Source organism: Xenopus laevis, chromosome 5L, assembly GCF_017654675.1.
Source record: "Xenopus laevis strain J_2021 chromosome 5L, Xenopus_laevis_v10.1, whole genome shotgun sequence".
Taxonomy (NCBI): domain Eukaryota; kingdom Metazoa; phylum Chordata; class Amphibia; order Anura; family Pipidae; genus Xenopus; species Xenopus laevis.
In genome coordinates, this window is record NC_054379.1 from 38,675,963 (window position 1) to 38,703,625 (window position 27,663).

General features: G+C 40.7%; 2 protein-coding genes across 9 annotated transcripts in view; both read left to right on the top strand.

Moving 5' to 3' along the window:
- Positions 1 to 12,783, top strand: part of dusp12.L (dual specificity phosphatase 12 L homeolog) — a 25,584-nt gene extending 12,801 nt beyond the window's left edge. For all 8 annotated transcript variants that reach the window (XM_041562346.1, XM_018262165.2, XM_018262166.2 and 5 more), the window contains 5 exon segments: positions 5,574 to 5,687; positions 6,898 to 7,016; positions 8,332 to 8,422; positions 11,308 to 11,485; positions 12,413 to 12,783. In XM_041562346.1, the coding sequence (XP_041418280.1) occupies positions 5,574 to 5,687; positions 6,898 to 7,016; positions 8,332 to 8,422; positions 11,308 to 11,485; positions 12,413 to 12,574 (664 nt within the window). In that variant the 3' untranslated portion in view covers positions 12,575 to 12,783.
- A 5,745-nt stretch (positions 12,784 to 18,528) lies between these two features.
- Positions 18,529 to 26,311, top strand: XB5894820.L (uncharacterized XB5894820 L homeolog). Its single transcript, NM_001114806.1, is given in 4 exon segments — positions 18,529 to 18,689; positions 21,552 to 21,681; positions 22,244 to 22,415; positions 24,612 to 26,311. Coding segments are annotated over 4 exon segments (630 nt in total). The 5' UTR covers positions 18,529 to 18,536; the 3' UTR covers positions 24,787 to 26,311.
- The last annotated feature ends 1,352 nt before the right edge of the window (positions 26,312 to 27,663 follow it).

Genomic DNA, 27,663 nt, shown 5'->3' on the forward strand with positions numbered 1-27,663 from the left:
TATTCCATCCTCTTCTGCGTCGAAAGGAAGGACGGAGGAATTCGCCCCATCCTGGATCTCAAGAAGCTCAATCGTTGCCTCAGACGTTTCTCCTTCCGGATTGGAATCCATCCGTTCCGTCATTTCAGCTATGGAACCCGGAGAGTTTCTTTCCTCAGTCGATATCAAGGACGCATACCTTCATATCCCGATCCACAAGGCACATCATCGCTACCTGCGATTTGCCACTCTGGGGAAGCACTTCCAGTTCGTCACTCTCCCCTATGGCCTGGCTACGGCTCCTCGGGTCTTCACCAAGATCCTGGCTCCAGTTCTAGCTCTCCTTCGGTCTCAGGGGTGTCAGTTACCCCCTACCTGGACGATCTCCTCATCAAGGCCTCATCAGTCCAGAGGAACCAATCCGATCTGTCCCTTGTGATCCAGACTCTGCAAGAACACGGCTGGATCATCAACTTCAAGAAGTCATTCCTGACACCCGCACAGAGAATGATATTCTTGGGGACTCTCTTCGATACCCAGCACTGCCGCACCTTTCTTCCAGCGGACAAGGCTCTGAGCTTACGCAACCGCATTCTCTCCCTAGCGGACTCGCCATGCACTCCTCTCAGATCTTGAATGCAGGTACTGGGTTCGATGGTCTCGGCAATAGACACCGTCCATTATGCTCAGCTTCACACCCGCCCCCTTCAGCGAGCCATCCTGACCCACTGGAATCCAGAGACGACATCTCTGGACGCTCCTATCACCCTCCCCACCCTGACGAGGACTTCCCTATGGTGGTGGATACAACCAGCCAATCTCAACCAGGGCAAGCTTTTTGCAATTCTCCACTGGACCATCCTCACCATGGATGCCAGTCTCCGGGGTTGGGGTGCGGTGTGTCAGGGTCAGACGGCACAGGGCAGATGGCTCCCCTCAGACACATCTCTTCCAATCAATGTCCTGGAACTCCGAGCCATTCGCCAACTCTCCTTCACTGGACAGACTTCCTCAAGGGCAAGACCATCAAGATCCAGACAGACAATGCCACGGCCGTGGCATATATCAATCACCAGGGAGGGATCCGCAGCCGGGGGGCCATGCAAGAGGCTTTGCGCATCCTCACCTGGGCAGAAAAGTACGTACCGGCCATCTCCGCAGTCCACATTCCAGGAGTGGAAAATTGGACGGCGGACTTTCTCAGCAGGGAAACTCTCAACCAGGGGGAATGGGCCCTGCATCCAGAGGTGTTCCAGTCTCTAACCGACCTATGGGGCATGCCAGAGGTCGACCTGATGGCCTCCAGGACCAATTCAAAGATTCCGCTTTTCATGTCTCGGTCACGGGATTCGAGGGCCGTAGGGGTAGACGCGCTCACGGCCGTTCAGCTTTGTTTACGTCTTCCCTCCTCTACCTCTCCTTCCCAGGATACTCAAGAGGTTCAAGCAAGAAAGGGTCAGGACCATCCTCGTGGCACCATACTGGCCCAGAAGGGCCTGGTTTGCAGATCTCATCAATCTTGCAGAGACAGAGCCCATCCATCTTCCACTTCGACTAGATCTTCTAAGTCAAGGACCAGTATTCCACCCGAATATTCATCTGTTCCGTTTGACGGCCTGGCTCTTGAGACCCTAGTCCTCCGACGACAAGGGTTTGACGACAGAGTGATAAAGACTATGATTGCAGCCAGAAAACCATCCTCCTCCCGAATCTATTACAGAACATGGAGGACTTACATTGCCTGGTGTACCGCTCACTCTTTTCCCCCGCATCGCTACAGCACGGCACGCATCCTCGGGTTCCTAGAGCAGGGCCTCGACAAGGGTCTTCGCCTTGCCTCCCTCAAGTCTCAGATCTCTGCCTTGTCCGTGCTCTTCCAGTTCCATATAGCACAAGAATCTCCCATTCGGACCTTCCTGCAGGGAGTCGCGCATATCGCCCCTCCCATTCGTGCTCCAGTACCTGGTTGGGACCTCAACCTAGTACTATCGGCTCTCAACCTAGTACTATCGGCTCTACAGGGTGCTCCCTTCGAGCCCCTCGCTCAGGCCTCACATCAGCCAGAGTTTCCGAGCTAGCAGCACTTTCTTGCCGCTCACTCTTCTTGATCTTTCACCAGGACAAGGCTGTGCTCCGGCCCATACCCTCCTTCCTGCCAAAGGTGGTATCGGCCTTTCACCTAAACCAGGACATTGTTGTCCCATCCTTTTGTCCACAGCATAAGGGTTCTAAGGAGACTGCGCTACATTCTCTGGACGTAGTCCGAGCTCTCAAATACTATGTTCACAGATCCGAATCCTTTCGGAGGTGCGATGCCCTCCTCGTCATCGTGCAGGCCCCCGGAAGGGTCTTAAGGCTTCTAAGGCCACCCTTGCCAGATGGATACGATCCACGATCCACAGGACCTACCAGATCGCTGGTAAACCTTCTCCTATTAGGATCACGGCTCACTCAACTCGGTCACTGGCGACCTCCTGGGCAGCATGGAACATGGCATCCGTGGAGCAGATTTGCAAAGCTGCTACCTGGTCTTCCATTCATACATTCACCCGATTCTACCAGGTACATGTTGTCTCCTCTTCAGAGGCTGTCTTCGGTAGGAAGGTACTACAGGCTGTCGTACAGACTTAGGCTTGATCTTCCCACCCTTCTGGAGACTGCTCTTGAACGTCCCTCCAGTGCCTGTGTCCCCCTGAGATGAGAGAGTAAGATGGATTTTTGTCTTACCTGTAAAATCCTTTTCTCTCTTCATCGAAAGGGGGACACAGGCACGCCCATCCCTTATGACAGTGATCCCCAACCAGTAGCTCGTGAGCAACATGTTGCTCTCCAACCTCTTGGATGTTGCTCTCAGTGGCCTCAAAGCAGGTGCTTATTTTTGAATTCCAGGCTTGGAAGCGAGTTTTAATTGCATAATAACAAAGTATAGTGCCAAGTAGAGCCTCTTGTTGGCTACCAGTCCACATAGGAGCTACCAAATAGCCAATCACAGCCCTTATTTGTTACCCCAAGGGACTTTTTCATGCTTGTGTTGCTCCCCAAATCTATTTACATTTGAATGTGGCTCACGGGTAAAAAAGGTTGGGGACCCCTGCCTTATGATATCAAGCCTGGAGGTGGAATGTTCCTTGGACAGACCCTGTCTAGATCCAGCATCTCCTCCTACTCTGGTGGGGCTCCCCAGCCCCGGAAATCTTATATGTTACAATATCCTCGTTGGCGAGGAAAACTGTCAAGTTAGCCCAAGGTTCATCCTTGGTCGGTTCTAGTTAATTCCTCAGTTATTTTTTGCACTTTTAACGTTCTGGGTTGTGACAGCCTCCTGGTGGGGGTGTAGCCTGCTGGGATAGGTGGGCTGGCCCCTGGGAGGGCTGTCGGAGTTTTTTTTTTTTTTAGTGTCCTTTCCTTCCGGAAGGTGAAGTTAACCCTCCAGTGCCTGTGTCCCCCTTTCGATGAAGAGAGAAAAGGATTTTACAGGTAAGACAAAAATCCCTCTTTTAGTAACAGGTCTTCACTATTTGTTGTATTATAGTTTCCTGAATTATTTGCCTTCCACTCCTGTCTCTTTTCAGCTTTCAAAAAAGGGTCATTGACCCCGGCTATCAAAAACTCTTGCTCTGTGAGGCTATAATTTAATTACTTTTTATTTCTAATCTTTCTATGCAGGCCCTCTCCTATTTATAATTCTGTCTCTCGTTTAAACCGCTGCCTGGTTAGGTAAATAAGACCAGATAGCTGCTGAAATACCATCTGCTAAAGCAGCTGAACAACTAAACGAAAACTTGCAAAAAATGAAGACCAATATAGTTAGTTACACAAAAATGGAATGTATAAAGCCTGGAGTGACTGGATGACTAACATAATAGCCAGACACTACTTCCTGCTTTTCAGCTCTCTTGGTTTCCACTGACTGGTTACCAGGCAGTAACCAATCAGTGACTTGAGGGGAGGGCACGTGGGTCATAACTGTTGCTTTTGAATCTGAGCTGAATGCAAACTCAATTGCAAACTCACTGAACAGTTATGTCCCATGTGGCCCCCTTCAAGTCACTGACTAAGTCAGAGTTAGAGAACTGCAAAGCAGGAAGTAGTGTTCTGGCTATTATATTAAACATTCAGTCACTCCAGCCTTTATACATTGAAATATTTAACTATATTACAAACATTTTTTATTTTTCACAGCCTATCTGTTTACCCAGTTTTTTTTTCTACTGAATTGTTCCTTTAAGATAATCTGTGTCTATTTTTTTTCCAGTACTGTAAACCTCATATGCTAAAATTGGACAACTGTATATATTGATTAATATAAGATTTTTCCAGCACACAGTCAAGAAAAGCTTGAATAAAGTGCATTGATCCCCAAAAGGTGCAGCCACTCACTTGTAGTTTAATACTCAATGGCGAGAGAGCACTCAAGCATGCACTATGGCAGCTAAAGTTGAGTTTTATTGCAGACTAACACATACAATATGTTCAGGGCCCCTTGGTGCCGTTTCTCAAGTTAATTCCTGTTAAAAGCAGAGCAATAGTTTGAATGAGTACCTCCTTGCAGAAGCTTGTTCCATAAAGTAGGTTCCTGCAATGAGTTGTCTAACCATGGAATTAATACCCTAAATGCAGGTTTGATTCAGCCAGGATCAGAGCAGGCTGCAGATTCTACTTGCCTATATTAGAAGTGTGTTGTGCATGTGCATAATGGGTTTAGCTAGTTTATTCCATTCCCTGCATCCCAGCAACCTTAGGTCAGACTGAATACTTGTCCAGAAATCCACACTGCCATAATTTGTAGCTGCATCAGGGGGTGAGTGACCCATGGAGCATCAGACGTCTCTGTTCATTTGGGTATTAGTGGGGACTGCATATTGCAAACAACATTGTTTGCAGTTTACGTTAAACATGTGCTAAGGGGTTAAGCAAGGGGTCGAATTCTAATCTTAATCTGTAGTTTGCAGTTAAGGAAATAGTACAAGGATGGGATCCGTTATTCAGAAACCCGTTATCCTGAAGGTTCCGAATTACAGAGAGACAATCTCCCATAGACTAAATTTTATCCAAATAATCCACATTTTTAAAAATAACTTCCTTTTCTCTGTAATAATAGAACAGTACCATGTACTTGATAAAAACTAAGATATAATTAATTGAAAGCAGAACCAGCCCATTTGGTTTATTTAATGTTTACGTGACTTTTCTAGTAGACTTGTATGAAGTATGAAGATTCAAATTATGGAAAGGTCCATTAGCTGGAAAGCTCCAGTTCCCAAGTATTCTGGATAACCGGTCCCATAACTGTATAATTAAATGTGATGTTTTGGGGGATTTGGTGCACACACATTTCTAAAACTTCACATTTGCTGCCTAGAAAAAGGCTTAAAATTATCTTTGGACCCAACATTAGAAAACATATTTACAATATATTGTATTGTTTACATTGTAAGCACGGTTTGCCTCTGTTTAAAGGCCTTTTTAGATACTTTTTAACCTCTATCCTCATGAGCACTTAATCAACAACAAAACATTATCCACATAAGGGAAAATGCCTATTGAATAATGTTTACCCTTTATTATCCGAGTGACCTTGTTCTATATTCTAGCCATGCTGGGGTGAGCAGAAGTGCCGCAGTCATCACATCCTATTTGATGCACACCTCCAGACTTTCCTTGGAAGATGCTTGCTCAAGGCTACAGGCTCTGAAATCAGACATCAAGTAGGTTCTGTTCAGGTTTAAAATAAAAATAAAAAAGAGCAAAGCAAATTCAGCATAGGATTGCCACCTGGCCAGTAAAAATGATGCTTGAGACCAATGTTATTAATAGGAATAAACGGCAAGAATATAGGAAGGCCGGTATTTTGTTCCAGAAAAGGTGGCAACCCTAATTCAGCACTGAGTACAGACAAATCCAGGAACACTGTGTTTCTTAAGATGGGGGTGGAGAGCAGGTGGGGGGGGGGTAAACAAGGTATTTACATTGGGGGTCAGTACCTCTTGGTCCCTCTCTGTAATTGGATATTGCTTCCAGAACACAACACAGAATACATTAAGAATAAGTCTTAAAGGGGTTGTTCACCTTAAAATGTATTCTTAATATGATGAAGATATTATTTTGAGACAATTTGCAGTTGGTCTTCACTTTTTATTAGTCTTCGGTTATTTTGTTTTTTGTTCAGCAGCTTTCTAGTTTGGTATATCTGCCGCTATCTGGTTGCTAGGGTCTTATTTACCCTAGCAACTAGTCAGGACTATGACAGGAATATGAATAGCAGAGGGCCTGCATAGAAACATAAGTAATAAAAAGTAATAACAACAATAAAATTGTAGCATCACAGAGTTCTTTGCTGCAGGGGTCAGTGACCCCTATTTGAGAGTGGAAAAGAGGTAGGTGAGGAAGGCAAAAAAATCATAAACAAATAATGACCAATTGCTAGGAATAGGGCATTCTATAGAATACTAAAAATTAACTTAAGGTGAATCACCCCTTTAATGTTGTGTGCAGTAATTTAGTTGACAGGGAAAACATTCTAGTTTTATCACTTTTATCTAAACGCTTCATTAGTATTTACTACACTGCTTGCAATGCCTGGTGCGGACTTGACATTGAGTGGAAACAGTAGTGGGCTAGTTGAGGTTAAATAAATATATGCATTGAACTTACAAACAATTTAAATATAGGAAACCTTAAGGACAATAAAAGTAAAGTTACTGGGGGTGCCAGTATGTTAGACATCTCCCACTAATACAAAGGCATGTTTTTTCCCCCTGGGCCGGTGCTCCTTTTTGGAAAAACATGTAATGACCATGGGATAAAGTAGCACATGTGTGAGTCTAAGTCTTAACTAATTAGAATATAAATATATTTTACAAAGTACAAAAAGATAAACTTGATCTTGACTCATGAAACAAATGTGAATTTTCTTAGGATGAATGAGGAGTTTCTTGGCCAGCTCTCCCTTTATGAAGCAATGGGCTGTGATGTGGACATGACCTGTGCAAGCTACAAACAATATCGCCTGCAGAAAGTCACAGAGAAGTACCCAGGTGAGCGTGAATGCAATCTGATCAAAAACTGTGCAACGGTCACTTTCCTGTTTCTATAACAACTAGTTATTTTGTTTTTGTGCTTGAGTCAGTTTTTTAAGTGAGCTCTAATACATCTGCTAGGAAAGGAACCCCTCTAAAAGATATATTGGATCGAACTGTCAATGAAAATCTGACCCAACTCCTGCATAAAGACAGAATGAAGAGAAACAGAAGATGATAGAGAATTAGTGAAGATAAACCTTATTATTTCAGAAACTGTACAGAATTTTTAATCAATCATTTTTCGAAAGTTTATTATTTCAGTATGATGAAGCTTATATTACACTTTAATTTTCGCAATAGTTCACCTTTAAAAAAAAATATTTAAACATTGGTTGTTTTGATAAGATTGTTTTTTTGTTTTTTTTTGCCTCCAACAATCTTAGTTGGGATCAAGTACAAGGTACAGTGTTATTATTACGCAGAAAAAGTAAATCATTTTAAAAAATTTGAATTATTTGATTAAAATTGAGTCTATGGGAGACAGCCATGCCATAATTCGGAGCTTTCTAAATATCGGGTTTCCGGATAACGGATCCCATACCTGTAGCCATTATAGTCACAAATAACTTTAAAAACACTGAAAATGTTTAATTCACAAACACTGGAAAGTTACTTAGTATTATATTTTTCTGTAAAAATACAGTAAACATAAGCTAAAGGTATATACACGTGTGCATTAAAGAACATGTAGGGTAATTCTGTAAAGGACTGGTCAGTGTATGGCCACCTTAAAGGTGTTTTAAACTCCGTCATAAGATTGTCCCACTGCGTCCCAAAATCTTTATACAAATTGGCAAAAGGCCAATTATAAATGCAAGAAAAATCGCCAATAAAAATTCTACTGACCAAAAACATATATACTGATTAAGTTATATTACACTTTAATCGGATAAAGGACAAACTTCTTCAGTGCTAGAAAAACTTAAATTGTGCTTAAACTAAAGCTTTAACCCAAACAGCAGATTCCCTATGCTTTCTTTGATGTCAGGGGCAAGAAGTCCTTGTCATTTATGTCTAGTCACTTAAGCTCTTATCACCAAAGCAGATTTGAAGGGAAATTGAAATCTGACCTGTTTGACTGATGGGCTTATTGGCCGGATACAGTATTTTTGTTGGTTACATGATGGAGTAACTATATCATTCTGCTTTATCAACCAGCAGTTGTCATTACTGAATTATGTGATGCACTGGCAGTCATAACTAGCACTTGATAATAACCAAACTGGCTTATGACTTAACTAAAAGTATGTTCCACTCGATTGTCTTCCAGAGCTACGGAAGCTGCCCCAAGAAGTCTTTGCTTCTGACCCTTGTTCCATGGCCCAGACTGCAGAGGTTCTCTACAGGTGTAGGAAATGCAGGTAGGACATGCCAACATTAGCTGCACCTCTGCAATAATTACTTACATATCTATCAACCTACAGAAATACATCACCTTGTCAGCGAGCAACAACATTCCCCCCTCTGAGTGATAGTTAAAGTAGAATGAAAATGTTTCTATAAATGTTTCTATAGACACTGTACATTGAGTAACATCTCAAACACAGCCCTATAGCAGCGAAGATCCCTGCCTCCGTAGATGCCCCCTGAGTATTGCCAATTTTCTCTTCTGTCCAGGCACTACACATATTGAGTTTCACCTGCGTGCTGTCCCTGAGTTTAGCGCCCAATTCACAGTATACTGAAGTATTAGTTCATTTAATCTATCACTAAATTACTTGAAAACAGACATTAGTAAACAATTGGTTGCATGCTGGGGTCGTCTAGTGACCAAATAGAGGTATAGCCTCAAAAATTTCAAAAAATCCCACAGGCATGCTATTATGATAAAAAATATTTTAATCATTTTTAAAATATCAAACAATCCCCACATGGAACCTAACGCGTTTCATGCTTACCTAGCACTTAGTGATAGGCAATCTCTTAATTCATCAAATGGGTCAGTGTTATTCAAATGCTAACCTGTTCTTTGCTATTTCTGAAGTAATCATTCAAAACTCTAAAGCATGTAGCTATGTTTTGTAGTGAGCAAATTTCATGCATGGCCAGTTTAAAAGGATGCTGAGACAATTATACTATGCACGCAATTTAAGGTGCTCATGCATGAGCCAATAAAAGCTGGTGACTTAGTCTTCCAGACCAACTGTATAGGGGTCCAATGTAAAGGTGTTAAAAGAATATAAACTGTTTCTATAATGAATTTGAAGCAACAGTGCCACGAGGTGGTGATTTCATCTAACTGGCTGCAGTTGAGAAAAAATTACATTTGTCTAAAAAGGGAAATTCTTGTGATATATTGAGAAACCTCACAAGATGTTTGTTTTCTGACAAACATCATTCATTTTTTCATGACTGTAGCCAGCAGAATTGACCAGCAGGTGGCTTTGTTTTTAAAGGGGCGGTTCACCTTTAAAGGGGAACTCCGGCTTCCAAACCAAAATACAGAAACCCCTCATATACCCATCACAGCTACCTGTTTCTTCAAAAAGTATGAATAAATGCCATTTTCCATGCTGAAATCCAGCTGTTTAACAGTTCTTCTCTTTCTGCATCATTTGAAATCCTGGCAGGGAAGGAGGGACTAAACACTGATGTTACAAATTGTAACTACTTCTCCACATCTTACAGACAGCATGCAGGAACTACATAACCCAAAATGCATTGCACTGTAATGTTCCTTTACTTATTGAAATCATGTGAGCAGGGAATTGTGGGGTTTGGAGGATGCAGGCTGAGGACAGATGGCTGTTGATACAAAGTACTGAACAGTAGCTCATAGTAAAATGTAGATTAGAGTATATTTTACCTTTAAAGGGATAGATCACCTTTTGTGAATTACCCCCCATTCCTGTTGCCAGACTTGATTGAAGAGTTGTGCTGTAACTGCCAATGCAACCAGAAAAAGTCAAAGTGGTGTTAAGTTCCACTAATTTTCATGTCCTGTCTCTTTTTTTTTTATTCATTTGCTTAAAGGGATGGTTCATCTTCAAACAACTAGTTGGTTTCAGATAGATCACCAGAAATAACAACTTTTTCCAATGACTTTCTATTTTCTATGTGTTTTTCTAATATTGAAGTGTAAAGTGTCATTTTGCACCTTCAGAAGCAGCCCTGGGAGGGGGGTCGACGACCCTGTAAACTGTTCTAAAAGGATACATTTAGTTGATACATTTCTTATCTTTGTCCCTGCTGAGCAGAATCTCTGGGTTTCATTACAGGCAGCTGTTAGAATTGATATAATAGTTGCTAATACTCCAGAGATGCTGCTGAGAAATGTATCAACTAAATGTTGCAAAATTGAAACAGTTTAGAGTCTGCACCTGAATTACTGAGCTGCCAGACTGAAACACCAGAGACACGAACATTCAACTTTAAACTTAGATTTTGGAAAAACAGTAAAAAAATGGGGATGCACCGAATCCAGGATTCGGTTCGGGATTCGGCCAGGATTCAGCATTTTTCAGCAGGATTCGGATTCTTCCAAATCCTTCTGCTGGTCCAACCGAATCCTAATTTGCATATGCAAATTAGAAGCGGGATGGGAAATCGTGTGACTTTTTGTCACAAACAAGGAAGTAAAAAATGTTTTCCCTTTGTCACCCCCTAATTTGCATATGCAAATTAGGATTTGGTTCAGTACTGGGCCGAATCTGTCGCGAAGGATTCGGGGGTTCGGCTGAATCCAAAATAGTGGATTCGGTGCATCCCTAGTAAAAAATAAATAATTGAAAAAAGTCTTTATTTCTGGGGCACAATCTAAAGACAACTGAATTGAAAAAAGTGTTTTGAAGGCGAACAACCCCTTTAATTAATCAAATTACTAGTAATGCTTTGCAATTGAGCAAGGAAAGATGGGGCATGTTTTCCTGGATCATCCCTGGTAAACCGATGCCAGGCTGTACATGGAGATAGCGGGCAGTGGCCTCTTCCAACAGTGAGGCAAGGAAGAGTAAGTTATGACATTAAAACAAATTGTAACAAGTCCCTGTTGCCATGTAATTTGTACATATATGTAATATATGTATGTAGGTACAGGAAAGGCGCAGGAAATTCAGAAAAAGTGACATACCCCTTTATTGTGACTGCTTCTAATTTTGTTTTTTGTTTTTTACTTTGTTTGAAATCTAACACCATAAAGTAGAAACATTTTGTAAAAATTGATTGGGAATTTAGTGTTTTATTTGCTAGTGTTGATTCAGATTTGGTTCTGAATGTGATATATATTTTGTTTACAATCTACTTTCAGGCGCTCCTTGTTCAGGGAGGGCAGTATCCTGAATCATGCCTTAGGCACTGGCACTGCTGCATTTGCTCACAAACGGTTGCCCTCAATACAGAAAGCAGACACCACAAAGTGCACCTCCTATTTTGTGGAGCCCGTTCAGTGGATGGCAGAAGCTCTGCTGGGGGTTATGGATGGACAGGTGAGGCTAATGGTGCTCAGTTCTCTGTGTTTTTACATAATTTATGTATGTTGCAAGACTACAACTGCAAGAAGTGTTAGTTACACCTTAAAGACAAACTGGCCAAGTTAGATTTCTTTACAGTGGCGTCAAGGTACATAAGAGGGGTACTTTCTTCATATAAATATGTAAGCCGTCATAGAGTAAACTTGCTTTAGGACCAGGTATGCCTACATTATAGAAGGAAATCCATTGAGAATGGTGGGGTCAATAAATTGCACCTTGCGCCTGACTTTTATTATGCCATTGGGTAATCGTAAATAGAAAACTGCCATTTTAAAAAGTAAGGGCAGCCCCCTGTGATCTTAGGATTCACTGTGCACTAGTGATGTGCGGGCCGAGGGTCGGGCGGGTTCGGTCCGACCCCTGGACAAAATGCGCGGGTGGGTGCGGGTCAAGCTCTTCTCCTGCTCTCCCCGGCCGCAACCTAGTACTGCCGGCTTCCAGCGCCGGAATTTATAGACTTCCGCCTGCCCCGCCCCTTTTGTGACGTCTATAAATAAAGGGGAGCAGCGGTCCCGGGTAGGGAGCGCGGGTCGGGTGCGGGTCGAGAAATTCTCGCCCCGCACATCACTACTGTGCATACAAACAAACTATACATGTTAGGTCACATGAGTTGTAGTATTTCTGGTCAGGTGATCTCTGAGGCAGTACACAGACCATCACAAAATGGTGGTTCAAGGCAAGAGATGTAAAATATATATTCCAGTTTGGTAAAATTCTTTAATATGCCACTTAATTTCATATAAACTGTTGCTTTAGTATTAATTTTGGGGGTATAGTTTTCCTTTAGAGAAGAAACATTCGAGGTATAAAAAAACCTCACAAACCTGTAAAACTCGCAAACTATATGTTAGTATACTGAAAGGCTGTTTCTTGTCTTTCCAGCTTCTCTGCCCAAAATGTAGCTCTAAGTTGGGCTCCTTCAACTGGTACGGAGTACAATGCTCGTGTGGTCGATGGGTTACTCCTGCTTTCCAGATCCATAAGAACAGAGTAGACGAGGCGAAAAATCTACATATCCGAGGCATACAGCAAAGCAACACATAAGAACAAGTCGTGAACGTTGGAAATGGACAATAGATTAATATGGAGAAAACCAGATGAAGTCACTGAACTGGTGTTGGGTTCCAGTACAGCTACTAAATTCAGACTAAATTTCATGTGGACAACTGATACTGGATCCTGATTGTATATTCCTTCGGCATGTCACATGCAATGATTTGCATCAAAAATGTTAAAATATTTTGTCATATAAATTAGACTGTCTGCTTTTTCATTAACACAAAGAATGAAGCAAAGCATGTGGCAAGTTCGAAATCCCAAAAGATGAAAAGGGAAATCATTTATCCATTTGGAACTGTACACACAAAGGCATAGGACTCCGGTGACCGGGTACCACTATAGACACCACTCAAGTATAAGAAAGGGAATATTTCCATAAATTAACCTCTAATGATCTTATAGGAATTTAGTTTTTGAATTGCAAATCGTAAAAATGAATAGGGTTTAGTATCATGCTTTGTTAAAGAGGGAGATTAGGTATTTCATATCACATATACTTCTGGACTGGTTACTTATTAGTGGGATGCACCGAATCCACTATTTTGAATTTGGCCCGAACCCCTAAATCCTTCGCGAAAGATTCGGCTGAATACTGAACCCGAATCCTAATCTGCATATGCAAATATTATATTATTGCATATGCAAATTAGGTGTGGGAAGCGGAAAACATTACTTACATTACTTCCTTGTTTTGTGACAAAATGTCTCATGATTTCCCTCCCTACCCCTAATTTGCATGTGCAAATTAGGATTCGGATTCAGTTTGGCCGGGCAGAAGAATTCGGCCGAATACAAATCCTGCTGAAAAAGGCCGAATCCTGAACCAAATCCTGGATTTGGTGCATCCCTGCTTATTAGCAGTCTGTATGTATATTTTATAGTTATCTCACCAGCCAACACAAGGATACGCAAACCTTCCATACAGACACATAAATTATTATGTAACAACATTTGCAGTGTGTACAGTTTTTTTGTAGATATTATGCTTTAATATTTATATCCAAAAATTCCATTGCTTTTTTTTTTATCCTTATTCACATTCAGAAAATTGATGTTGGACATTCTGCAAGTGATGATGTACAAGGGAAAAGTATGTTGAAACTGGTTAATGGTAGGGACATATCTAAACCTTGGACATATATGCTTAGATCAGGCTGCACAATTCAGCCAATTTTGTGGCCAAGAAGCAGGTTGATTTTGTCACCTTGAAGGTCAGTTTTGACAACCATCCTGTGAACCTGTTGGATGGCAGTTCATCCACCAATACGTCTTGTCAACAGGTTAATGGTGCAGATAAGGAAGAGCAGAAGGAATCCTAGAGTATTCGGCCTCCAAAAAATGGTACAAGTTGGATATTAAATTTGCAATGTCATAGCTACATCCTATCAGCCCTGTCAAATATTCACATATGTTATGGCGTTCAGACTTTTTAAAGAGATGGTTCACCTTTTCTGGTATGTTATAGAATAATATTTGGTATGTTATAGAATGGCTATATCAAGCAACCTTTTAATTGGTCTTCATTTTTTCTTTTTTTTTTATAGATTGGAATTATTTTCCTTATTCTTTTGACTCTTTACAGCTTTCAAATGTGGGTCACTGACCCCATCTAAAAACAGATGCTCTGTAAGGCAACAAATGTATTCTTACTGCTACTTTTTATTACTTCTATTCATGGTTCAATCTCGTATTCAGATCAATACATGGGTGCTAGGGTAATTTGGACCCTAGCAACCAGAGCGTATCTGAAATTGCAAACTGGAGAGCTGTTGAATAAAAAACTAAATAACTAGAAAACCACAAATAAACAATTTGCAAATTGTCTCAGAACACGATACTTAGGGGCACATTTACTCAGTTCGAGTGAAGGAATAGAATAAAAAAACCTTTGAATTTCGAATGTTTTTTTTTTTTTGGCTACTTCGACCTTCGAATCGAACGTTTCGAATTAAAATTCGTTCAACCATTCGATAGTCGAAGTACTGTCTCTTTAAAAAAAAACTTCGACCCCCTACTTCGCCATCTAAAACCTACCGAACCTTAATGTTAGCCTATGGGGAAGGTCCCCATAGGCTTTGCAAGCTTTTTTTGATCGAAGAAAAATCATTCGATCGATGGATTTAAATCCTTCAAATCGAACGATTCGAAGGATTTAATCGTTCGATTGAACGGTTTTTCATTCGATCGAACGAATTACGTTAAATCCTTTGATATTCTAAGTCGAAGGATTTACCTTCGGCAGTCGAATATCGAGGGTTAATTAACCCTCGATATTCGACCATATGTAAATTTGCCCCTTAAAGTTAATTTAAAGGAGAAGTCATCCTGCACTTGGTGGTACCAAATGTTAGGCACTCCCAACTAGGGTTGCCACCTTTTACTAAAATATGGCCCGGCTTCTGTAAGCGTAGTGCTGGACGTGCAATGGACCAAGCTGTGGGATAGTGTCTATATGCTCAAGGGTAAATCCTATTACTCAGCATAAGGAGTACTGTCAGGATATGGAAAGCAGAAGTAAAGGAAGGGAAATCAAAACAGAGAAAAGAACAGGATGAAGAGCAGACAAATTAAAAAGGGAAAAGAATTGATAGATTCTCTGTCTTCTGCATTCAGTATACATTTGGGCAGCACACAAAATATCTTTAATGAGCCTTTATTTATCACAGCAATGGCTCAGACCATGGAGACAATGTTTTAGCCCATCTCTGACCTGGGCACAAGACAGCAAATAGATCACAGAAAGACATAGTTGCATGTGATTGTGTGTAGGTGTATAGGAATCACTGGTGTGTAAAAAAGGTATAGTTTGAGCTTACACATCAAAATGTGGCCTTGGATGTAACAGGTTAGCTGCTGGACTGTTTACATTTGCTTTCAACGTGGAAGTTGTACTTTGCTAAATGAGATAAGCAAACAAATCAAATTCCAGACAAATAGAACAACACTGATGAAAGTGAGTATAAAGTTGACATTTAATTACAGGCACAAAAGGCTCTGTTAAATCTTCGGGGAAATGCGATGAATGGAAAACACAATGTGTTCAAAAAATTGTGCCCTTTGTTAACTTTTTGTGTTCATCGCCCTTTTACCCCTAGATAACATTTATTACATTTCTGCAGATATTTTGACTACAATCAAAACGAAAAACTAAGACTAGACTAAATCTATTCTGCGGGGAAGCACAAACAAGAAAACTCCAGTATGAGACCTTCTGAACCATTTGTATAGTAACTGAGCTATTTTTACTTGTAACTGAAGGTTATGCAGGTATAGAATCTACAAGAGACAGGGGAGGGGGCAAAAAGAGAGTACACACAAGGATTAGATAGTGTTGTAGCTTCTTACATTGTCAGACAACCAGAATTCAAAATAAAATCGTAAAAAATAAAATCCATAACAAGCAAACTATAAGTGTGTATGGGCTCTCGATACCATCAATATAGGTAACTAGTTGCTTTACTTAGTATATTATTATGACAAACTATAACAATTGGCCAAACCCACATCCATTCTCCAGTGACTGAGCATCATAGTGCCCTGCAGCTGGAACGTACAGTAGAAAGCAAGGTCTTTGGTTGCTGGTTTGTTACATCCATAGTCGCCAACATTGTGATATAAGAGGAAGAAACTCTGCTAGGAAAATCTGTTCAACCATCCATATAAATGACAAGCCAGATTAGAGAAGGTATAACATCACGGTCTTTCAAACCAAGGGGCAGTTTTATCAAGGGTCAAATTGAAAATTCGAATTTTCACGTTTTTTTTACTGTCAAATTCGATTGGGGAGTTATTCAAATTCAGAGTTTTTCAAAAATTTGAATTCGATTTTCGTGATTTATGGCCCTTTAAGAACTCTAATTCGACTATTCGCCACCTAAAACCAAATTGCTGTTTAAGTCAATGGGAGACGTCCAGGGATCAATTTGGAGTTGTTTGCAGCCGTCCTGACTTCGAATCAAGTTTTTAAAATTTGAATCGAGTTTTCTGGTCGATCCTATTCACCCGAGTTTAAAAAATTTGATTTTTATAATAAATTTCGATTGGTCGAATTTCGAATTCATGGGAGTTTTAAAAAAACTCCCATGAATTCAAAATTCGACCCTTGATAAATGTGATCCCAAGTGTCAGACTGCCATGTAAACTATTAACTTTATTGCTTAAAGGGGTTATTCACCTTTAAATTAAGTTTTGGTATGATGTAGATCGTGATATTTGCAATTGGTTTAATTTTGTATTATTTGTGATTTTTGAGTTTTTAGCTTTTTATTCAGCAGCTCTCCAGTTTGCAATGTCAGCAATAAGAGACTAGAATATGAATAGGAGAGAGCCTGAATAGAATCATGAGTAATAAAACAATAAATGTGTAACTTTACAGAGCATTTGTTTTTAAATGGGGTCAGTGACCCCCATTTGAAAGCTCGAAAGGGTCAGAAGGAAAAGCCATATAATTAAAAAGCTATACAAAATAAATAATGAATTTAGAATTAGCCATTCTATAACATACTAAAAGTTAACCGGAACCGGAATGCACTGGAAATTGCCTTTTCCTTGATTTTCTTGTGCTTTCAAATGTTTTAGAGATTACACCAATGCACATACTTTCTTAGATAAAATGGATAGTGTTGTATTTATATAATAAATACCCCTTTTTATATTTAAAAATCTGTGTAATGGGTAATGTTTATAAGGAAAACGGGGTACTAGGGGCATCTAGAGACGTGCGTAGGGTTGCCACCTGGCCGGTATTTTACCGGCCTAGCCAGTAAAACACCTGCCAAGGCCGGGGCCGGTATTACAAATTTACCGGCAATGTAGCTGTAATACCCTTCAAAAAGACCCCTTGGCCTGCCCCCAATCCCCTAGCTTTTCTGACTTTGTACCTGTGTGAAAATCTAGGTGCCGTAGCCACGCCCCTTTTGCATCACGGCCCCACCCCTTTTGACGTAACTATCCACCCCTTTTGTTCCCGCCCCCACCTGCCGGTAAAACATTTGGGAAAAGGTGGCAACCCTAGGTCACGTGAGACACCCTGAGGCTCTGTGAAAGGGCACTAGTTGTTTGTTCTTACCACCTACCTGGTATTCTATAAGCTGTCAATGTGCAGACATATCATTTTATTATCATATTTGTGAATTGTGAACTATTTCTAGTTTTAAGAATGGCATATGGAAACAGTACAATTATATATATTACCCTCTGTCACCCTTTCTAAACTGGTTTAATCCAACATAAACTAGGCATATGTTATGTTTCCTTGTGCTAATTCTTAATCATGTATTAAAGAGACTAATCAACACTTCTGATATTTGTTGGTGAGGCACAATGAACGACAGGACAGGAAGAGTTGATAGGAAAAAGGTGGTGAAGAAAAGAAGACATGACAGTGAAAAATAGAAGCATTCATGCTCTACAATGTGTTCCACCTCCCTGTTCTGCCCACTATTTCCCAATATTGTCCAAGTCAGATAAACTGTCAGATCAAGATTAGCAAATACACACAACCGGCCACACGTATTACGAATAAAATTACTTTCTTACCCAACGTTGAACTCCATTCCCTGAATCACATAACTATTATCTAGCTGTGTCTGTTTGTATCCAGACTGTTATCTCTTTACATTTGTTTGGACTGATTGCACTGAGATTTTCCTGATAGACAATGGCCTTGTCCTGTCATACCCAAGTCTTCAAAGGGTACATAGGGATGCAACAGCTCCAGTTAGAACTGAGAAAGTGAGGGAGGGAGGGAGACAGTAACCAATCAATATAATTCTATTAGTCTAGAAATGACACAGCTGGTGTCGCGTGCAAGGGGACTGGCTTTATCTAGTATGACCAATTAGGTGAAGGGGTAGAACAGCATAAATCCCTTGCCACTCCTTCATACACATGTATGTAATATTTTAACCAGTGTCTTTACTATTCAGTCCCGAGCGAATCTCAAACCATGAAGAACCTGGTGGCCCTGCTACTGCTGAGCCTGCTTTCTCTGCATGGCACTCCATCACAGGCTGACGACATCAACTCAGATGCAGAAAACTTACCTGTATTTTGTACCAGATATAAGTGTCCCAGATTTCAGCTGGTGAAAAAATATGAGGTAAGAGGTTGGGGCTTGTGTCTGGGTTACTGCCTGAATAACATGAGTGCGTCGGAAGTTTCTATAGTTGACACTGATTCTGAACTGGACCAGGTTTTAAACTGGACAAAATGATATCACTGCGTCTGCAGAAGTGTATGATCAAGGAACATTTGTTGTGGGGGATATTGTGTCTGTTTGGGCTCCACGATCGTACATATTAGGGATTCATTAACTAACATGTACTCAGGCCCGGACTGGCATTCTGTGGATTCTGGCAAATGTCAGGCCGGTGTAAAATGGCAATTAGTATTTAGTGATCTAGGTGTACTTGAAATGCCAGTCTGTAGGTGCTCAGTTGCACCAGTGCAGTTACCCAAAGCAACCCGTCAGCCAATTGTTTTTATCATTCTACTGATTTGTTGCTATGGGTAACTGCAGGCAGGGCAGCCATCAGGGGGGGACAGGGGGGAGAGTTGTAGGGGGCCCCGAGGGTAAGGGGGGCCTGGCCACGCCACACTTACTTGATTAGCCGGTCCCCCCATCTTTTTGAGAGCTGCTGACTTCAGGAAGGCATGGACGTTTAAGGGGCCCTGGCCATCAATTTTCTTATAATGTGGGGGGGGGGCCCTGGCCACCAATTTTGCCCACCAATTTTTTTTTTCTCATGTGGGATCCTAGCCACCAATATTTTTTATGGGGGGGCCCTGACCACCAATATCTTTTTATTTTTTATTAACATGTGGGAACCCTAGTCACCAATATTTTTTGTTTTTTTACTGTGTGATGGGGAAGGCGGACCTGTAGGTGGGGCTTGTGGTGGGCGCAGCCCAGGGGGCCCAGGAAATTTTGTCGTATGGGGCCCTGCGATTTCTAATGGCGGTCCTGACTGCAGGACTGGATTTAAAGTGCTGTACCTATAGCCCCCACCCTCGCTTGCACCTGACAGTACCCCTGCGCTTGCACCCATTTCCCCTCTCACACATGCATTCACCCCTTATCCCCCCCCCCAATCCTCTTACCAACCTGCTGACTGCAGATTCCCACTCTGGCTTTGCTTCTTCTTCCACTGGGGACTAGGTGGGCAGGAGAATCACACTGCAACAGTGTTGATGTGGCAAGTGGGTGCAGCATGCTGACCTGTCCACATATCTGGGCCTTGGTAACAGCACCTATAGCGGCATCAAAGAAAAACTAACAAGTATTATTATTCTTAATTTAATGCAATGAGATATTTAAAAAGCACTTTTGTTTGTCATGTACCTCAGTTCCTTTTTCAGGTCTCTTTCACATTCACACACTAGGGTAAGTTTAATCAGTTTTGGAGTGTTGGAAAAAACCCATGTAAAGACAGGGAGAACAAGCAAACTCCTTCTGGATAGGACCCAGGCCAGAACTGAACTTAGGACTCTAGTGCTGCAAAGCTGGAGTCATCATGCTGCTGGAGCTACATATGAAATGTACAACAGTTATAAATTATGGGATCTGTTATCCAGAATGCTCAGGACCTGGGATTTTCTGGATAATGGATCTTTCCATAATTTGGATCTCCATACCTTAAGTCAGCTAGAAAATCATTTAAACGTTAAATGAACCCAACAGGCTGGTTTTGCTTCCAATGAGGATTACTTATGTCCTAGTGTGGATCAAGGTACTGTTTTATTATTACAGAGAAAAGGGAAATCATGTTTAAAAATATGGATAAAATGGTGTCGATGGCCTTCCTGTAATTCAGAGCTTTCTGGATAACAGATTTTCAGATAACGGATCCCATACATGTATAAATTATAACAGATCAAGGATTGTGCTCAGCCGGGGCTGTAACTGCTGCTGGGAAATCCAATAGCTTAATTGTTTAAATTCTGAGGCTACTCCCCCTTGGAGCAATTGCAGCACCTAAAGGCATTTATGGTGAGATCCCTATTTGCTCTCCTAGATACACCTGAAATCCCAGCTGGAAGGTCAGTTAGGGTGCTATTTGGATTGCAAATATATTTGCTATCCTAGATTTCGTAGATCTGCGGATAAATAACTGATAAAGCAAAGTTTATCTATATCTATAACCTTGTTATTAAGCAAAGGTGGCACTGACCAAAGGTTGGACCTCTAAGGGGAACTTGAACTAAAAAAATCCAACAACCACTAGTTTAAATAGTCAGAACCTTGTAGACTAACATGCTACTGGAAAATCAAGTGAAGCAGGCAATACGATTTATGGATGTTAACTACCCTTGTCCTGGACAAGCACATTTGCTCTTGTTAGTCCCCCATGCCTAAAGGTGGCAATAGACATGGAGATCCGCCCAACGATCGGATCATAATCCAGGAGAACGGGCAGTGGGATTGTGGGACCGCATACACAAGAGATCCAACGGGATTTTTTAATCCGCCCGATTGAGAAGATATCGATCGGGAAAGCCCGTCGGATGGCCCCACACATGGCCCAATAAGCTGCCGACTCGGTCTGTCGGCACCTTTTATCGGCCCATGTATGGGGGCCTTTAGACTTATTCCAGATGAACAAAAAGCTTCCTACTGATAGAAGGAGAAAGCTGAATACATGAGCAGCTCCAGGCATTCAAATGGGCCCCTGCTAAACATATTCAGTATCCAGTGGCATAACTCATAAATCATATAGTGGGGTATGTAATGTACTGTATGTATGGTAATGTGATCTCATTTTTTTGCACATTTGCCAGTCTTGGTAGGCTCTGACCATTGGATTCTACAGTGTGTGTACTGGCATTTATATTTGAAGTCATGTGCAGTGCTGTTTTATCCAAAATACCATGCGATTCCTTGGCAAATGGTATAGAAGGGAGAATGTATACGGTGGTCTAACACACTTCCTAACGTCACGCTCCTTTCTTGCATTGTTTTTAGAAATTTGAACATAGAATTTATAATGCAACAAACTGGGTCACCACATCTCTAAAGCTGGACTTCTTTGGCATTGGACTAGCAAAAAGCTTCAAACGCCTGCTAAACTATATCAATAAACAAAATTCTGAAGGTAATATATATAATTTGTCCATTTCTTGAAAGTCTGTGTGTCATCAGTAACTTTTTTATTTTTTGGATTGGAAGACTAGGGATTACATATGTTGTCTATATAAATTTCTTAATTGTTATAAAATTCCATTTTAGAATCTAATACCATTGTCAATGCTATGTTATAAAAGGAGAATTCTTGCATGATAAAATCAAAACTCAGTATACAGTACATTACATCAAATTTTCAGTGTTTTAAAGTTATTTGTAAATATTCTTGCAATTTAAAGTCATTTTTGTTTATTCCTTTCTGTCGTCTTTCTGACTCTTTAAACAGTAGAGCGGAAGTCAGTGCTCCTCCAGGTCTGTTAATCAGCTGGCTTCTGCTATTTGCACATTGCTTCAGGAGTCAGAACCAGAAGTGCAGAGAATATAAAGAGACTGCTTTTGATAGCAGCTTGCCTTTCTTATTTTCTAGGACTCCACCACCTCTCATCAATTATTATCACCCTATATAAACTGTAATTGCTATCTGCTCACACATCTGATTAATATTTTCTTTCACCTGCTTTTCCCTATTCAAGACCTAGTCATAAATATGACTGTCCCAGTACGTATAAAGGTTCCACAGAGTGATATTTCATCTACAAATGCTACCATATCGTTATTTCTGCCACCAGCTGTGGTGACTCCTCCTGCTCCCCTGAACCCTGCTGTTTATTTGGAAAAACTCCCCGAAATATCAGTATATGTCAGGTGAGTGCCAGGGGTGCCCAAGTTTCTCTGTAAGTCCAGGTATGTGATCACTGGACTGTTTGATAATAGTATCAGTAATAACAAGGTAATGTTTGCACTATCACATTGAATTGGAGAATTAAATAAAAGGTGCCAGTCTAATGGTGGGCAAAATTGGTGATGGCTTGTATAGAAGAAATCCATAGCTGGCCATATATAAAGAGTATAGAAGTGAATTGTTTTATAAAGTTCAGAATCCATAGCTTCCCTTGAGCCATCATCAAACCAAAAATTCTTTTTGATTGATAATGGGTCATGACAGCACTTGATACAATGGTATTTCCATGCTATTGGTGATCCAATTTATCCAAATGGAAGTCTAAACCAGGCTCAACCAAACCTTCAGTTCTTAGGCCAAGGATCAGATCATGCGGGATGAGCAGTGGGGTTAAACGTAGGGGCAGATTCACTAACCGGCGAAAAGTCACCAGCGACCTGCACTTTGCCAGGTGAAAAATCGATCAGACAACGCTGATTCACTAAAATACTTCGGCAATTTTACTTGAGGACTTTTGCAGACTATCACTCTGAAAAACGGAAAGAGCGAATTGTCGCCTGGCGATATAGTGTGAATGAGCGCTAACACCTATCTATTTCACTAGCAAATTGGTGCCCGTTAGTAAATCGCCAATGTCCCTGCGGGCGGTAACGCTGTCAAATTGTCGCCAGCGTTTGCCACTTCACCCTTTAGTAAATCTGGCCCTGAGGCTTCATATTTCTGATTTGACTCTTAAGTGACTCAATCTGGCCCAACTGATATCTGAATGTACCCGATTGGATATTGATGTGTAAAAGATTCAAATACACTCACGATACTTTGAATAATTTGTGAAGTAAAGGCTCGGTGTGTCTCCCAGTCACGTGACTCAGCGTGATATCCTGAATTATAGAACAAACGATGAAGACGCGATGGCAATTCAATTGGTGTAATTAGAGTACCTCCAAATCTTTAATGTGCGGAAAAAAGAAGAACCAAATGTTTCAGGAGCCTCACGCTCCTTTCATCAGTTCATCAGTTCATCGTTCGACATCTAAAAACTTAGCCAAATACTGGTTATAGGTTCTAGGAGGTCCCCATAGGCTAACATAGCAATTCAGCAGGTTTAAGGTGGCGAAGTGTCGAAGTCGAAGTTTTTTAAAGAGACAGTACTTCTCGAATATTCAAAGTTTTTTCAATTCGATTCGAATTTTGGCCTATTCGATGGTCGAAGTACCCAAAAGTTACTATGAAATTCGACGTTTTTGAATTCGAAAATTCAGCCCCTTGTTGTTTTAGGAATCACATTTTTATGTTGTAGAGTGAATTATTTGCAGTATAAAGAGTGTCATTTAGGAATAAAAATGACGCCATAAAAATCATGACAAAATCCTTTTAAGAATTACTTACAAAAGCAGATCTATCATGAAAAAAATATCAACCTATAGCCTATTGGTAACTTTTAGGGTTTATTTACTAAACCTCTAATTTATCTGATCTGATTTTTCATGGAAAAAAAAATTGAAGGATTTCTATTTCCATGACTGAATATGCAGATAAAGACTCTGTGTGTAAACAGCAATGAGTGTACATTTTATTCGACTTAAAAAAAAGACACTAAGAAAAAAACACAGGTGTATTAGGCTATGGGCACACATACGTTTTTTCCGCGGTGGTTTTCAAAAAAGACAACCGCTGCGTAAATACGCTTGAGTTTAGGCTTTGGGACTTCCGCTAGTGTATTTACGCAGCAGTCGGCTTTTTTAAAAACCGCTGTGCAAACCGCTGCGGAAAAATGGATGTGTGTCCATAGCTTTAAGGCCCCCATACACAGGCCGATAAAAGCTGCAGACAGACCGAGTCCGCAGCTTATCGGCCCATGTGTTAGGCTTTCCTGCTTCCCCAGATCTCGATTGGGCAGGTTAAAAAACCCCGTTGGATCGAGGCCGCATCTATGTTGTCCCGCGATCCGAGCCCATGTTTTGAATGCATTGTGATCCAATCGTTGGACCTAATGGCCCATGATCGGATCAGCCCGATATTGCCCATTTCAATGTGGGCATATCGGGGAGAATGCCTTTGAGGCTACTGACACTTTGAATGATTAAATATCTCACGAATTTCTGTTTCACCATGGGGAATTAATAGGGCAATAATTTATTTTCTTACTTTCCCTCTAGGTCATTTGGTGGCTATGCTCTGAATTCTGACTATGAAAAGCAAGCTAAAATACTTGCTAAGGAACTGGAAGCCCTGGAATTGCCTTTTGAAAACTCATACGGGACGGCTGCAGGCTACAGTGATCCCTTAACCTTTTTCAATCGTCACAATGAAGTTTGGTACATAGCGCTGTAAATGAGGAGAAACATTCAGTCATTCATAGAAATAAGGTTGATCATGTATCAGTGTACAATGTAAGAAAAACATCCCAAATACTATGTATTCAGATTGTGACTATTGGTGGACATTTATCCCAGAATGTAATGTATTGACAAATACTACAAATCACAAAAATATTTGGTCTCGATCACAATCAGTGCTACTCTATCCTTACACTTTCCTGGCAAGTTGCTCCTGCAAGTGCTAAACTTAAAAAAATCCATTTTTGGCTATTGCCAACTTGTTACACCCCAACATATTTCAATGAATGCCTTGACTGTCTTCTTAAAACAACATAATAGGAAGATAATGGGAGGTTACCATTAGCCTGAGATAATGGCAAGTTAATCACTTAATCACTGGCAGTAATATCATCAAAGAAGATAGAGACAATTATGCTAGAGGAAGCTAATTATACATTCACCTCCTTATATTTCCAAGGAAATATTAAAAAATCAAAATACGATGTCTCTTCCAAATTTTTTTAATTATATTGTTCACTGTGCTTTTTTTTTTTAAAAGTCCTTAGCAACATATTGTCATTGAAACAAAAACAGTGGCAGAAGCAATATACTTCCCTGCACAAAATAAAGTTGAGTGCATGAACAGTACAGTAATTGGAGTAGGCAGCAAGATGGCACTGGCACTCACTTAATTACAGTACCCTGGGCCAGTGATGCTTTTGAAGGGTGTGGTTCACTTTTAAGATAACTCTTAGTATGTTATAGAATGGCCAATTCTAAGCAACTTTTGAATTGGTCTTCATTATTAATTTTTTGTTAGTTTTTTTTTTTATTTGCCTTCTTCTTTTAACTGTTTCCAGCTTTCAAATGGAGGTCACTGACCCCATCTAAAAGACAAATGCTCTGTAAAGCTACACACTGCTATCCACACTCTCCTATTCATATTCCAGTCTTTTATTTAAATCAATGAATTGTTGCTAGGGTAATTTGGACCTTAACAACCAAATTTCTGAAATTGCAAACTGGAGAGCTGCTGAACAAAAAGCTAAATAACTCAAAAACCACAAATTAAAAATGAAAACCAATTGCAAATTGTATCAAGATATCTCTCTCTATGTCATAATAAAAAGTTAACTTAAAGGTGAACAACCCCTTTAAAGCAGAGGCGTGCCAGCTTGGTGTAGGTGGGTAATGATTATAGTCACTAGGTGGTGCATAACAAATTGAAACCCTGGATTTTGGGTTTAGTTCTCCTATAATAACACTGGTGTCAAGTACAGGTATAGGATCCATTATCTGGAAACCTGTTATCCAGAAAGCTCCGAATTATGGAAAGGCCATCTCCCATATACTCCATTTTATCCAAATAATGCAAATTTAGTATTTCCTTTTTCCCTGTAATAATAAAACAGTAGCTTGTACTTGATCCAAACTAAGGTATGAAGATCCCAATTACGGAATGATCCATTATCCGGAAAATCCCAGGTCCCGAGCATTCTGCATAACAGGTCCCATACCTGCATCTTTAAAAAAAAAAACACTAATGCCATTACAAAGTTATGACGCATAAGGTTTTGATCTTTACAAATTCTGGGAATGAGTGACTCCTTCAATACTACACTTATTTTTATGTCTCACTTGAAAAGGCAGTGCTCTTTTATTTTAACTGTATTTCTTAATTTTGTACTGAAAGCTTCTGTTCCAATGCAGTGGTCTCTTCAGGGGGTGCTTTTTCATTATAGAAACAAATAATGGAAAGTAATATGGCTTTGCTGAAACTAAACTGCCACTGTCATCCAAAATGTGAGCTTGGTATTTCTGTACACAATAAGTCATGTTAAATAAAAGAGAGACCTGTTAAAAAGACTGATTTGTCCTCGTGCTCATTTGTTTAAGTTCCAAGAAATTGCCACGACTTTTTATATTCTGGTTATTTTGTAGCTTCTTTGTGGATGGAAATTGGTTAAAATATTTTTTTTAATACATACAGTGGTAGCCTATAGATCATGCACAGACTATGAAGCAGGTAGTATATTAAATGAGTAGTTTACCTTTATGCTGGGGCTATCTTTAACAACTCAAAGCGTGAAGAATCTTTAATAAAAAGAATTTAGAATTATAATGACTCAGATATCAGTATCAGGGTTAAGGTCCCCATAGACGCAAAGATCTTTCGTTGGTGAACAATCGATTTCAGTGCAATCCGACCAATCCATCAAATTATCATGAGGTTAGTGGGAATCGAACAATCGTGCATCTTACGATTTTTCGTCTGACATGTGTCAGAAAATTGATCGGCCAGGTTAAAAAAATTTTATCGGTCCCAGTGCAATCTATGTTTGCAGGGCCAAGCAGGTAGCTACCCTTCAGTTTTCATGGCAATATCACTTGAAATGGTCTTTTTAGTTGATGGTCAAATAGTACATTTAAACAATCGTTTCGAGATAATCGTGGTCTTACGATAATGAAAGGATCTTTTAAAAATCTTAACATCTATGGCCAGCTTTAGGGATCAGGTTTTGGGAACAGAATATCAAATTCAGATTTGGAATATATTGCAGAGAAATATTCTATAAACCTTGCAACAAACAGTAGCATGGTTAGTAGCATCACTCATGTCTCAACTCAGGGTCGGACTCGGCCGGCGGGGCACTGGGAAAAAACCCGGTGGGCTCCCGGCTCTTGCACCAGATCAGCTCCCTGCAGAAACTCCCTGTCGCATCTCCCTGCCGTGACCTCCCTTTATCCGGCAGGTCGCTGCAAATACAAAGTACGCGCAGGCAGGGAACCCGGAGGGAGGGAGGGCGCTAGGCAGGGGACCCGGAGAGGGGGCCCAGCAACAGCAGCCCAGTGGGCCCTGGGGCCCCCCCGTCCAGCCCTGTGTCTCATA